The sequence below is a fragment of the Mytilus edulis genome, chromosome 12 (genome assembly GCF_963676685.1).
Source record: "Mytilus edulis chromosome 12, xbMytEdul2.2, whole genome shotgun sequence".
In the NCBI taxonomy this organism is placed as follows: Eukaryota; Metazoa; Mollusca; class Bivalvia; order Mytilida; family Mytilidae; genus Mytilus; species Mytilus edulis.
The window spans coordinates 52,086,555-52,102,522 of NC_092355.1; the positions used below are offsets into that span (position 1 = coordinate 52,086,555).

The 15,968-nt window shown below is 31.5% G+C and overlaps 1 protein-coding gene across 1 annotated transcript; it reads left to right on the top strand.

Moving 5' to 3' along the window:
- The first annotated feature begins 1,008 nt into the window (after window positions 1-1,008).
- LOC139498765 (uncharacterized) lies at window positions 1,009-9,594 on the top strand. Its single transcript, XM_071287302.1, has 3 exons — window positions 1,009-1,152; window positions 1,639-2,022; window positions 8,025-9,594. The coding sequence occupies exons 1-3, from the start codon at window positions 1,095-1,097 to the stop codon at window positions 8,114-8,116; spliced, it is 534 nt and encodes a 177-aa protein (XP_071143403.1). The 5' UTR covers window positions 1,009-1,094; the 3' UTR covers window positions 8,117-9,594.
- Window positions 9,595-15,968: the final 6,374 nt, after the last annotated feature.

Here is a 15,968-nt window from a genome sequence, read left to right on the forward strand (position 1 = left end):
ACGTCACAATCCCCTGCTCTTTCATGAATGTGACCTACCGAATTAGACTATTTACCAGATTTGTAATCACATAAGCAACACGACGGGTGCCACATGTGGAGCAGGATCTGCTTACCCTTCCAGCGCACCTGAGATCACCCTTAATTTTTGGTGGGGTTCGTGTTGTTTATTCTTTAGTTTTCTATGTTGTGTCATGTGTACTATTGTTTGTCTGTTTGTCTTTTTCATTTTTAGCCATGGCGTTGTCAGTTTGTTTTAGATTTATGAGTTGGACTGTCCCTTTGGTATCTTTCGTCCCTCATTTGTAATTCATTAATAGAAGTATCAGATTACTGTTGCTTGATGTTTATTTAGAAAAATATTCATATTTACAAAATTACATTATAGACCAAATTCGCCCTTAATCTGACATGATAGGGACTAAGCTCCGTAAAACATACACTTTTATTGTGTAATTGTATTGAAAACTAAAGCCAGACATCATCATAAAGCAATATTATTATTATAGTACTGTTTGTTTAAAAGTTCCTGCTTATCTAGTATCAAATGTATTTTTAGATAAAATACTTTTCCTATTTAAAAATAGATCCACAAATATCTTAATATTCTAAATCCAAAAATTACCAAAAATAATTTCTTCTACAATGTTCCTAAATGCATTTCAATCCAGGCTTTAATTTGATATTTCAGAGATTGATTGCTCCGTGGTTTAACGAAAATTAAATTTTTGAAAGTAACCGTTATCATGGTTATGGTTTGTTGATATTCAAAAATAAAAATAAATCAGGTATTCACATCAAAATATAAAACTCAAATCAAACGCTTAACACGCAACATTTAAACCTTTTACAATTCATATTTTGTCGATATATTACTATTTTTATCACTTTAAAGATATTTTCATTTGTGGGAATTTTAAAGTCTATTCTTAACTTTTGAAAATTTTAATAAATTTATTAATAGATCAGTCATGATTTAATATTAAAATCCCCGTGCAATGGAATTTCCAGATTAGCTTTAAATGTTTTCCACCCGTTTAATCTTATAGTGGATACAACTGTCTGAAACATAAGATTGTTTCCGCATTACCATTCATGAATTTTTATATCAATTCTTTTGTGTTGATTCTTACAGTAGACACATTCTTTACAAGTAAGTCTGATTTTTAACTATACAATAAACAACGTCATCGGTTAAAGTTAAGTATATGTGTCATAAGTAAGGATCCCGTAGTTCAGTTAAAGTATTTATTCGTGTCTGTCATATATGATTTTCGTTAATGTATTTTATTATAGATTAGGCCGATAGTTTTCACAATTGAATTGTTCTATATATTTTCCATGTCGCTGCCTTTAAAGCAGACTAAACTGTATTGAGTTTTTTTACACAATGTTGAAAGCCGAGCGGTTCCCTGTAATTGCTTTCCTCTCCTTCAAATGTTGTTATCTCATCGACAATTATACTACGTCTTCTTTTTTTACATGGGGTCGTTTTTTATTGTTCGTGTTCTTTTCGTTACACATCAACGAAAAACAATATTTAGTTTTTGATACATAAATTGACTATGAATCAAAATTACTGCATTACATTCTTGTCTATTATTCAATTTATTGTTTAATTATGTTGCTTTTCTTTCAGCTGCAGCAGATGTTCATGCCAAACCAGGATCGGAAAACAAAACAGTTATAATCCAGTTTTCAAATATATTTAATTCAATAAGTTGCCAACTTGCCGATTATGAACATCATATTGTCTATCGAATTAAGTTTTCAAAAGACAAAAATGGAAGTTATTCTGATATTGTAGATGTTCATAAAAGAGGCGAGGAGAATGTTACAAAATGGTTTTCTGGCACAGACATTCCATCAAGATCTTCTAATAATGGATCAGATTTAAAAACAGCCAGATTAGTTTTGAATTTACATTCAAATACCATTCAGGATTCTGACAATGGAATTTACAGATGTGAAATTGAAACCTTGAAAGGTGTCTATAGCGATACGTTGGAAGTCGTTTGGAGAGGTATGGATGTTAACCATTTAAAAAATTTAATAATAACATGAGCAACACCACCTGGTGTCACATGTGGAACAGGATCTGCTAACCCTTCCGAAGCATCTGAAATAATTCCAAGTTTATAGTATGGTTAAATAAAGGCAACAGTAGTATACCGATGTTCAAACTCATAAATCCATGGACAAAAAACAAAATCGGGGTAACAAACTAAAACTGAGGGAAACGCATTAAATATAAGAGGAGTTAAACGACACAACACTACAATGTTACACACACAGAAACGGACCAAGCAACAGACAAAATCCCACGAGAATAACAAATATAACATCAAAACCAAATACATGAATTTGGGATAGACAAGTACCGTGACACGTCTTATCGCAATGTGAATTTACACTCAAAAATAACAGAAAACAAACGACCCAACGTTAAAATGTAACACATACAGAAACGAACTATAATATAACAATGGCCATCTTCCTGACTTAGTGTTACTCAGTCTTTAGATTTCTATGTTGTGTTTCATGTTACTATGGTGTGTATTTTGGGTTTTTTTTTTTCTTTTTAGTCATAGCGTTGTTTATTTATTTTTGTTAAATTAGTTTGAATGTTCCTGTGGTATTTTTCGCACACCTTTAAAAGTAAGGGTAATCAAAACGCTGTCTTACTCTTAAAATTTTTTTATTTTAAAATTTCTACGAAAAATTATATGAGGTCAATAGAAAACCGTCTAGTGTTATATGTTGTTTACCTGTCACATATACTTTAGGGAGCTACCATTTGATTTTTATGGAAGGGGGGGGGGGGGCTAGGATGAAAAAGGTTGTCCTGCATTTTTTTTTTAGTTGTAATCTCTGTCCTGCCTTTTTATTTTTCACTCTATTCGGTCCCGCCTTTTTTTTTACTTTATCCTGACTTATTTTTACCTAAATTGTCATCCTGACTTTTTTTTTGCAAGTGTCTCATCCTGCCCTTTTTTTTACTCAAAATTCCTGTCCTGCCTATTTTTTAAAAATTTAATCCTATATGTATTTATAGTATATAAGGTATTATCCCGCAGTTAAGATTGGTCCACTTTTTAAAGAATACATCCGTAAAAAACGGACGCCCACCGGACAGAAGGGGTCAGAAGGGCATTCATACCACATCTTCTTTTTTAAATATAAATGTACTGTTTTCGATTTTAAATGGATGAACATTTATTTTTTAATTTTATACTGTAAGAATAGAGCTGCATACCATTGTTGAACTATTCGCTAAAGTGCATGTAGTATGTATTCGTATTTAAAATGAAATGCAAAACGAAACATGTATGATAAACTGATTAACAAAATATCAAGAAATAAAGGATGACTAAATGCATGTACAAGAAGAAACTCACCTTTTTATCAAAACATTTTATGAATAAACACTTTTTTTTTAAAAACTGATTGTTTCTATTTACATGTACATATTTGCAATTATTATATACAATTTACATTCAGCCAGCTGAAGGACGCCTCCGGGTGCGGGAATTTCTCATTTCTCATTGAAGACCTGTTGGTGACCTTCTGCTGTTGTTTTTTTTCTATGGTCGGGTTGTTGTCTCTTTGGCACATTCCCCATTTCCATTCTCAATTTTAATTTACGTTCGTTTTTCAACCGAGAATAGCAAAACCTCATGAAGTATATCGTTGGAGTTTATAAACTACATTTAATTCCCCTCTGCCATGGTTTGCCATCTGCATTTTTTTTAACAAAGCATGGTTGGTTACATATTATGAATTTACTTACAATTTCGGAATTTTGTTTCTCAAGTAAACGGAATCTGAAAAGAAATCACTATCCTGTGTCGAATACCTAAAACTTGTCAATGAATATGAAAAGTGTTTGTAGAAAAGTACGGTTTCATTTTTCAAGTACAGCGCTAATTCATCGAGTCTATTGAGTGAAGAAAAGGCAGGATGAGCAACTTGTGTGGGGAGGGGGGGGGTGGAGTCAATACAAAAAATATGTGGATTGAGTTTTTTTTTAGTTTTTTATTGAACTTTTGATGTCGTCCCTTGATCCAGAGGACAAAGTTGAATTAAATATTTCGATGTGAAAACTGTTAAGATTTTAAAGTTTAAAATTTTACTATCAATTGTAGAAAATTATAAAACCAATGAATTTCACATGCACATTTATAAAAGCTAGAATTGTGATTGCTTAATCAAGAACACAATCATTTACGCAAATACGACGATGGAAGCTTTAAACGACCTTGACCAGCTACGTGAACATTGATCAGTCCATTCAACGTTATAGTACGTGTGTTCTATTTTCGCAGGTGTGAGGTCGAAGGTTTGAATTGACCAATGAAAACGGTCGTTCCTTAAAGAGTTAATCTAATAAAGTTTGTTTGACTGATTACGTCGCAATACCTTTCGCTAAGCTTTACCGCATATGAGTATAACAAATCAGTAACACTCGAATCAAAACGTTTAAAGGTCAAATGAAGTAAGCAGTTGAAGAGAACTGAGGATATACTATATCTTATGACATAATACTTGCTGTACCCAAATCAATAGTACATTATATAAAAGCATTCTGCATATCAATATTGAATAAAGAATGTTATTAACAATTAAAAAAGTATTGCCATATATATAGAATCTCGTAGTAACATAATAACCAATATTTTGTTTTGGTATATATACGTATACCCATTACCAAGAAGTTACACCATTCATGAATATTATTTTACCGGAAGCTATACAAGACTTAAGATACAAGTCTACTTTTCTTTAACATTTTACAAAATATGTAGACGCATTTTAAGAGTACATTGAGTATATATCGAGAAATACAATAAAGTATGAGCTAGAAGTAAAATTAAGAAATAATTCATGGGGCTTGAATATATCGTGATTTTACCACGGGTTTGCCCTTCGTGAAAAATATTTTATCCTGAGCCATAGCAAGGGGTAAAATATCGGCATAAAGGGACAACCCGTGGTAAGATCACGATATATGCAAGGCCCCATGAATTATTTCGATTCTGATAGGACAAATACGGCATTTTTTTTTTGGATCGAAGCGCTCTAGGTGAAGGCATTATTTGCCGTGCCCATAAATTAACGCACTACTAAATTGACGTAAATTAACGGATCAAACAGAATAAGTGACATGCTTAAACTATTTCACGGGTGTCATTCGGTTTATCGAGAAAAATGATCGTGAAAGAATATCTAACGGCTGTCAAGTATTGAGAGACGATCGTGAAAGTTCTGGTAACGGATCGTGAAAGACATTTAATGTACATTCTAGTTCAGAATCTTTGAATGAATCGCTTAATTTTCAAAACGCGGAACAAATCCGAACCAAAAAATATGTCTGTCAAAATGGTTTAACTTCATCAACATAACTGTGAAAGAAGATAAAGAAAATATGAAGTACATTTAAAAAAAAAAACACAAAAGGCGCAATGCGTGTCTATGAAATTAATTACAAATAACACGCTTTTTGTACCTCTAATGGTCATATTTCAGAATATCATGATATATTTGAAATTAAATCTTTGGTGTATCTGATAGTACAGTAAAATTAAAGTATGTAGCGTTAATTTGTTTATGAAAACCTTGAATTTGTTGAATTTCCATCAAACTTGATCGTGAAATATCAGGCAACGTATTAGTTCGATCGTGAAAGAAAATGCGTGACCAGACTTAATACTAGTAATCAAAAGTCAGTATTTATTTTACCATTTAATAAATCTGCAAGTGGTTGAAGCCTGTAACTATTTTGATAAGGATGAACAATAAAGCTATTATCTTGTTTTCTATTCAACACTTTACCTCGAAAGTTTGAAAAAAACAACAACTAATAACGTGTCTAAATAAGTGAGAAAGATTCAGCTTTGTGAATCGGTCTAGTGCACTTCATCAGGCAGACCGACTTTAGTTAGCCAATAATATGGATATGCAACGTTTAAACCAAAATGTTATCCATCGAACAAAAAATCATAGCAAAAACAGCACATTTCATGTGTAATTTGGGATTGAACGATAACCAACATTTTGTGCAACAGAACTTTTTAAGTTCTTTATAAACATCTCAGATAAGGATTGATTTAACTATATAGTAAATACTATAGAATACCAAAGCGCAAATGCTGTAATGTCTTGTTTGCTTTACTTATGATAGTATATTTGTTAAACGTCCATTGGCTCAACTTCACTGGATTATATTTTTTTGGCGTTTTGTCACCCATTGTCTTTTCTTATTGCCGTAGTTGTTATTTCTTTTTCTTTTTATTTTCTGAAAATATTAATAGTTTGAAATGCTTATACCTATTGAGGATGTTGACCTATCTAGCCTTTCTCAATACCAATAACAAATATCAATTGTCATATAATTGAAGAATAATTTGAACGTCTTCGTAGCATCAGATCTTTCACGATCCTTTTCACGATCTTCAAAAATGCGGTACGTGATCTTTCACGATCCAAAAAATCAATTTTGTGTAAATAGTTCTTTATTTACCAAGTTTCAGACTATATTTATACAAAATAAATATAAGAACCGTTTAACTAATTCAAATACAATGCCCATATTCTGATAAAAGTAGTTTATCTAGTCGAATTTGTGAAAAAATCATGTTTGTTTACATTGTTTATGTCATTGAAATGTCGAGAAGCAATCTGCCTTTTGTCGCTTTGTAATAACTATGTACTTTTGAAACTGGATATTCTGACATACTGATCATATGTTGAACCATTTTGACAGACAGTTATATTTTGTCGTAAATGTGTCTGTGTAATTAATTAAACAAGAATATTTACTGACCTTTCATATGTCTTCTCGATTAATGTCTTTCACGAGCCGTTACCAGAACTTTCACGATCGTCTCTCCATACTTGACCGCCGTTAGATATTCTTTCACGATCATTTCTCTTGATGAACCGAATGACACCCGTGTATTTAAAGTAACATATTTAGATAGGTTTGGATGAATTTAAATGCTAATTTTACTTTACTGTGTTATATGTTTACAAAAATGGCTTATATATCACATTTTAACATTGTTTGTTTACATTTCCTTGTTGTGATGATTTTCGGTTTCACAAGCAAGTATTTTCCCGTAAAATGCTTATTTATTCTGACGTCAACGTTCTAGGACGTCGGGTAGCTCATTCATAAAAAAGCATATGACGTGGGTGTACGATCGGAACAGCCCAAACAATATATTCATATTTTACCACGGGTGTGTACTCAAAGCATTTGAAGGACGTCATGTTAGAAAATCAATGATTTCCAAGATTAAAGTTGATAATTCCAAGATTAAAGCTGATAATTTCAAGATTAAAGTATATAATTCCAAGATTAAAGCTGATAATTCCAGGATTAAAGTTGATAATTCCAAGATTTAAGTTGATAATTCCAAGATTACAGTAAAACTGCCAAGATTTAAATTGATAATTCCTAAATCAAAGTTGATAATTCCAAGATTAAAGTTGATAATTCCGAGTTTACAGTTAAACTGCCAAGATTAAAGTTGATAATTCCAAGATTACAGTAAAACTGCCAAGATTAAAGTTGATAAATCCAAGATTAAAGTTGATTATTCCAAGATTACAATAAAACTGCCACGATTAAAGTTGATAATTCCAAGGTTAAAGTTGATAATTCCAAGATTACAGTAAAACTGCCAAGATTAAAGTTGATAATTCCAAGATCACGGTAAAACTGCCAAGATTAAAGTGGATAATACAAAAATTAAGGTTTAATTCAAAGATTAAAATTGGAAATTCCAAGATTAGTTAATACTTCCAAAATTAAAATCGAAAATATAAACAAAAAAATTTAAAAAGAAATTGCCCTTATACGCTTCCGCAGAAATGGATAGTATGTGTGCTTTTCAATTTTCGATTTCACGGTTCTTTTAGTGTATCAACATTTGCGTGGGTATATGTGTTAAACATTGCAAGGAACTCATCCTGAATGGATTAATTAAAAATCATTCTAAATCTTTTATTTTTCTTTTGCAGAAGGCAATGACAACTCCTCCTCTATCAGACATTCGGAATCAGTATTACTGTACCTCACTGCTTTTTTGCTGGCGAAAAGTAATTGGTATTAGCATGATAAAAAAAACCCGACAGTTTCAAAGATAATGCAAAATGTTAAATTTGTTACATTTGGACAGTCAGTTGCTATGTGACTACCGTTTGTGTAATCATTTTGTAAGTTGCTTTGTAAACATTAGATATCTTTCATTCATTTAGCATATCTGGCACAGTAATAATTATTACAGCGGAATAGAAGTGTGCCATTGCATCTGTTCAAGCATTTAATTATTTTTTTCTCAATCTATTTATATATAGTTATTTATCAAAACGACTGTGATATTTGTTTTATATTTTAACGATTTACATTGTACATTTTCTATTGAAAATGTTTTTGTCGACTATTGTTTTCTTTATTAAATTTTGTACATTTATAGTTAAATAAGGAAATCAGATGTCTGAAAATAAAGTGATTTTTATTTTTTTAATTTATCTTTAACTGTAGAATATTCTATATACATTTATAATAAGTAAACTAGAGGCAATAGATACCAGAGGGACAGTCAAACTCATCAATCGAAAACCAACTGACAATGCAATGCCAATAACGAAAACGTTGGACAAACAATAGTATACAAAATACATCAAAGAAAAAATTAAGATTAAGCAAAACGAACCCCACCAAAAACTTGGGGTGATCTCATATGCTCCGGTAGGGTTAATAGATCCTTCTCCTCGTGTGACACCCGTCGTGTTGCTCATGTTTGTACAAACCGGTAATAAGTCTAATTCTGTGGGTCAGAATCGTCTTAAGGGAACGGGATTGTTGTTACGGCATGACTATGTGTACACTACGGGTAACAACACTATTTCAGCCATTTGTTATTTCCTTGTTTGAGTTTTAATTAGAATTTAATAACACCGTAGAAAAGAATATTTATGATCAACTATTAGATACACTCAAAGTCCTGTATGTTCTTGTCGGGTAATTGTAATTTCTGACACTTCTTTCGAGAATGTCTAAAATATCAACGTAATTAAAAGGTTAGTTGTGGACAAAACTAAGATATGAAATAAAGATGAAAATAATACATGAATTTGAAAGTTATTTTCCAGTCGTTTGAAGTGGTTGAACTATTGATTTTGATATTTGTTCAGGTTTGAATATTCCTTGAAGTCATTGTTATTCTACGTTTTGATTTAACTCCAACATGTCATAATGTTTATCGTAATTATATTGATTTGAATAAGGCCTTTCATTTTCTTGCTTCAATTGTTCTCATTTCTCATGCCGTGGCCTTTTTTCATAGCTTATATGATGTCTTATTGATGAACGTCATATGGTAACTTTAATTGTTTATATCTTCGTCATTTCAAATCTGGTAGACAATTGTTACATCAGCAATCAATTATATCCTACTTTAAATATAAATGGTTAATAGATGAATGTGTATGAAGCCACACTGCCTCCGCCGTGACAAATAAAGAAAACCAATTACACCCTATGTTGTCACAAGAGATCGTGTTTCCTTCTTTGATAATAAAAAATAAAGTAAATGTGAGATGATTGTCTTTATTAGAGTTCATCAGACGTTGGTTATAGTAAAGTAACTATATTTACAGTTTTATTGGTCCAAAATTAAATATTTAAGGCTTTGATTGTGTATAAAAACAATATTGCCAAACTATATTGGATAACATTTGTTCCAAACGAAGGAGCCAACAAATTATCACAAAAAAAAAAAGAGAGAGGAAAATTCCAATAGCAACGGAAATGCCGTTGCCTACGGTTTTGAGGTTGAAATTTGTATTTTACGGGTAAACAGCACGGTCATGTCAAATGGAAAGGGTGTATGTGTGTTAAATTCTATTGGTACTTTCGAAATCTTAAATAGTATATATGTTTTAGTTGGATAAGTTCAATAACAACTGTCAGTTGGGTTGTTTCGTTATTCTATTGTATATTTACAATGTGTATAATTCTTGGTTTTCATTGGTCACATCATAAATCGAGATATCCGAAGAAAAAGCAAATCTATCTTACAATTGGATGACAATTCATAGCAATTAGTGTCCAAACACTTGACGGGAAAAACCTTTATCATCAAATAATTTATCCTTCAATCAATTAGTTAACTGGTGACCTTCAAATATTTTTCTGAATTATGGGAGAGAGACAGAGGTGACCTTCAAATGAATTGTTGTAGACAGATCAATACCGCGCTTAATGAGAAGACTCGTGTTATTGCGTGTTAGAAACGAATGAATAATAACCGATTTTCAATAGATGATCATGAAAAAGCTTTATTCCATTTCAGCAAAGATTTAATAGACGTCTGATATGTTTAATTTAGCTCACTCTATTGTTCAAAACAAATACGCCAAACTTGATGGTAAAAGTTTTAACTATGATTGCAAAAAAAGATAGTTTGACCTGTTCACTTATTAGTGTTATTGGCTTACAATACCGAGAAAAATAATATCCACACATATGTAACTTAATATTATGTACATTAGAGATGAACATGCACACTGAAGAAGCAATATCTAGAATGACTTAATTGTTTCAGAACTAATATAGACGGAAATATGCTTGGCTGTATTATCCATATGTAGTGTGCCAGGTCCGTCGTTATTTATTAGACCATGTTGTCGAAGTTCGTTTTACTTTCAGTTTAATTTCTCATTTGCTTAGAATTATTTACGAAGTATAACTTTTGAATCAAAATGGTGTTTGATCTGAAACGATCAGATTGTTTTGAACAAGTTAGATACCTTTATGTTTTTTAGTTTTTACACTAAATATTCTATACCTCAATCATCATTAGTGGCTCTGATCATGTACAAACTACTGTGTTTTTCATATTTATCATCAATATCCTCTTCATTACGAAACGGTATATGTATGTCCTTATCAATATCCGTAAACAAAAGCGCATATGTGATGATAAAAGAGAGATAACTCTATTTCATTGATTGTTTGAAACTAGGGAAAGCTTATATATTGTACTTTTGTATATTAAAACTATGATTTTCTTATTAAGAAATGACCGCATTGTTCTTATATAATGTTATAAGTGAACATGAAAAAGAAAGTAAATGGAATAACTCATTATGTAATAGAATGAAATATCATATTGTATCAAAATTCTACCAAAATATAAATGCATAGTAATCAATTAAAAGATAGATAAGTTTATATTAATTAAAAGCTAGAGATCATTTTGAATAAGCTTTTTCTTCAAAATTATAGTGTGTTTCTGACCAAAGTTTTCTTTTGTGAATTGTAATAATTCTCGGGTGACGTGCACAGTCATGTCCTAGATCTTTGACATATATGTTTATAACGAATGATTCTGACGTCATGAATATTGTAATCTTTGTTATGTTGTATCGGTTATGTCAACTAACTAGAGTAGACCTGTCGACTTTTGTAATAAATCAGTCAACAGTTTCGTGTAAATCTACTGTCTGTGCGACCCAAGCTTTCATGTCCACAGTCGTGTGTTGATCTGTTGTTGTTTTTTTATGTCTCAGATTTTGGCACAACTTTATGAATTTGGGTCCTCAATGCTCTTCAACTTTGTACTTGTTTGGTTTTATAACTATTTTGATCAGAGCGTCACTGATGAGTCTTATGTAGACGAAACGCGCGTATTGAATTAATTATAATCCTGGTATCTTTGATAACTTTTTTTTATTTTATTTTACAATTACAACAGTTACTGAATACAAGGTTTACATTACATTACCAACTCAAAGTTTTCTATGCAGTCACTCTGACCCTCTTGGTTATATATAGGGCAGCATTACATTGAAAACAAATTTACATCATGTCCGCTCCTTTTTTTCTAATTTGGTCAACTGACAAATATGTTTAATTCTAGTTTGTTGATATACATATCCATATGAGGATCAAAAGGAGAAATATTCAAAATACGACAATTGCAATGTGTTTGCATTGTACAGATGTCTTAAACGGTATCAGTCCCTTCTGTGGCTTATGACATTAACTTTGGTGATTAATATCAGTGCATTCAATACAAATGTATTAACTGAAGATACATGAATGAATATATCTTTAAGTCATGATCAACCCTATACATTGAACTTCACGGTGTGAACAGAAATAAAATAGACATTTTAAAAAACAAAGACGTCTTTTATACAAACATCTTATATTAGATTTCTTTTTTAGAGTGACAGGTGACTCAGATCTTGAGCAATTTTTAAATCTTTCATAGACATCACCTGTTTTAAAAGAAATCCGATATTGCAGGGTTCATATCAAGAATAAAAGGCTACTATAATCGTAATATCATTATTTTTACCAATCCAATTCAAGTTTTTATAGATATGCAAATGATATAAGAATTATAAAACAATACATAAACAAAACATCTGCATATTTTCTTCTTATTTTGATTCATTCATCAATATTACCGGTTTTAAATTGGACAGTTTATAAACAAAATGTTTTAAAATATTGCATAATATTATAGGGAAAAGCGTAAAATTAATTTATTAATCTTATGGTCTTTCTGAAATACCGACAGACTCCAGATCATTAACCCCCACACACACACACACAAACACACACACGGTGACTGAGGAGTAGGAATATGGTCACTTGGTCTTCTTCCGACCGACAGTAAAACGCTTGCTAAAGTGGGGCGTCCATTTAGTTGTTTGTATAGTTTTTTTCTTGCAAAGGAAGGCTTTCGGTTCGGACTTCTACATTGAAAATACACTGTGAATTTTTTTTTTAAATATTCAAATGCCTTAAATCCAAAGTTCTGTGTTGGGAAATCAATTGATGACATTGCATGATTAAACATCGGATCATTATTTCTATGTCCTATTATTCGGATCTTAGTATACTATATAAATATTAACCTTAACAAAACAGCATATCATACTTTTCAATAAAAATAACCAGTAAACAGTTAACAGTTTATTTATTTATGTTTGTCTTAAATAATGTATTTAATATCAATTTGTAGCATCTGAGACTATCATGAAAAATACAGTCTCTTGGTCCCAGATTGTTTATTCCTTCATTTTATCTAATTCAAAAAAGCTAATTTAAATATCAAAGACTACTAGCTAGTTTTTAGTTAATTGAAATGCGTATTGCATTTCAATACTATGCGAATACAAGTTTATGATGTATTCATAAAAAAACATTTTGTTTTATGGTGTATATTAAACACAACTGATTAATATTACATGTGCAGAGGGCAAATTACAATATTGTATTACTAAATATCACTTACAAATCTGTTAAATATGAAAATAAGATCTGTGGTATGAATGCCGTTAAGACAACACTCCACCGTCGAAGTCAACAACTATGGGTCACAGTTCGGCCTCCAACACTCAGTAATACACATACCATAAAAGTTCAAATATTGGTCACTGGTACAAAACAAATTTAACTTTGGGGAACGGCTATACATATTAAAATATGACAGCAGCTTGATTGTATGTATGTGTTTGCTGAATAGTTGTACAGGTCGCATGTGAAAGAATCTTAAAAATAAATGAACATAAAATGAGCCTTTAATTTATAAGCAAATGTAAACCGAAAGCAAATTGCATACCTCAATGTTAAGTTTAAGTTAAATTTAAACCCATCAATTGGTCGACCCATGAGAGGAATTGAATTGACTTATCAACCAAATTATTGATTCGATATTTTTTTTTTGGCGAATTGAATATGCTTGATAATTACCACTGGACGTTACACAAATTAATCAATATTAAGAAAGGAATTACCATATCAAAAGACTTAATCGCTCATGTCATTCGTTATGAACATGCATGAAATGTTTGTCGATGGACGTCAACTAAAATTGAAATGAATTACCAATTAAAATATTTTATTTGTCGATTTAGAAATTCATGTCTAAATATACGTGTTGTTGTTTTCTTAAATTGATAAGAAAAATTAATCTGTTTGTATAGCTCAAACACCATACTAAAGTAACTGATACCAAATCATGCAAATATAAATGTATGATTTCGCATGAATATCTAAACATTCAATCCGAGACATATGGTTTCAGTTTCCAGAATGAACGGAAGTGAAAATAAGTGAAAGTTGATCAGATGTAACAAATATATGGTGACGACGAGAAGAGATAACAAAGTTATCTGTGTAAGGTGGGCAGAGATAGCCACAGTTGATATATGTTTCAGGTAACCAGATGTAACTAACGTTAATATATGTGCCGGGTGACAAATTGTAACTAAAGTCTACTTCTTTGTTAGAAACTAGAGGTCATGAAAATCAACATCAATTTAAATAAGAAAACATTAGGGAACCAAAGATAATATATGTGATCCGGAGGGGTAAGCAGATCCTACTCAACATGTGGCACCTATTGTGGTGTTCATGTTATTACAATCCCGGTAAAAAGTCTAATTTGGAAGGTCACATTAATGAAAAGGGCACTGGATTGTAGCTACAACATAAGGGAACATATTTGCTATCATCGGTTAATCAATAACGGTCAACCAACTCGTAAGATTTACAAAGGAATCGATAATTCAACTCCTCCATTTGTAAATCTTGACTTAAAAGCTTCCTTGTGAGCAGCAACCCTCTATCAAGGAAATCATCATAGGAAAATCAGACCCGGGAATATCGTAACAATTGGGAGATATTTACTTCGTATGCAGGCGCTGCTGGACTGTTGCTACGTATAAACGGCAAGATCACAATCGAAAAGCTTAAATCATCTCCTTTGTCGTAGGTTTTGTTTTCCAACCGACCATCGTTGTCAATATATAGATTTGAGAGAAAGTGTAAGGTGACCAGAGATAACAAAATTATGAATGTATGATCAAGACAACAGAGGTTACCATAGTCTATATCCCTGTTAGTTGACTATTATTAACATTGCCATTAAAGCGGGAGGTTTGGCATGCAACAAAGCCAAGTTCAACCCACCATTTTTATTTTAAATGTCCTGTACCAAGTCAGGGAAATGGCAATTTTTATATTATAGTTCGTTTCTGTGGGTGTTACACTTTAATGTTGTGTTTCTGTTGTGTCGTAGTTCTCTTATATTTGATGCGTTTCCCTCAGTTTTAGTTTGTAACACGGATTTGTTTTTTCTCTATCGATTTATGAATTTCGAACAGCGGTATATATACTACTGTTCCCTTTATTTACCATAGTCAATTTATTTGTGAGTTTACTATAGTCAATACCTTTGTAAGTTGAATAGAGGTTACCATAGTCAATATGTTTTTAAGTTTACTAGAGGTTACCATAGTCGATATCTTTGTAAGTTGGCTAGAGGTTACCATAGTCAATATCCCTGTAAGTTGATTAGAGGTTACCATTGTCAATATCTTTGTAAGCTGAATAGAGTTTACCATAGTCAATATCTTTGTAAGTTGACTAGAGGTTACTATAGTCAATATCTTTGTAAATTGACTAGAGGTTAGTTACCATAATCAATATCTTTGTAAGTTGACTAGAGGTTACTATAGTCAATATCTTTGTAAATTGACTAGAAGTAACGAAAGTCAATATCTTTGTAAGTTGACTAAAGGTTACCATAGTCAATATCTGTGTAAGTTTACTAGAGGTAATTATAACCATAGTCAATATTCCGGTACGTTGACTAGAGGTTACCATAGTCAATATCATTGTAAGTTAATTAGATGTTACCATAGTCAATATATTTGTAAGTTGACTAGAGGTTACCATAGTCAATATCCCTGTAAGTTGACTAGAGGTTACCAAGGTCAATATCCCGGTAAGTTGACAAGAGGTTACCATAGTCAATATCCCGGTAGGTTGACTAGACGTTACCATAGTCAATTCATGTAAGTTGACTAGAGGTTACCATAGTCAATATCATTGTAAGTTGACAAGAAGTTACCATAGTCAATATCCCGGTAAGTTGATTA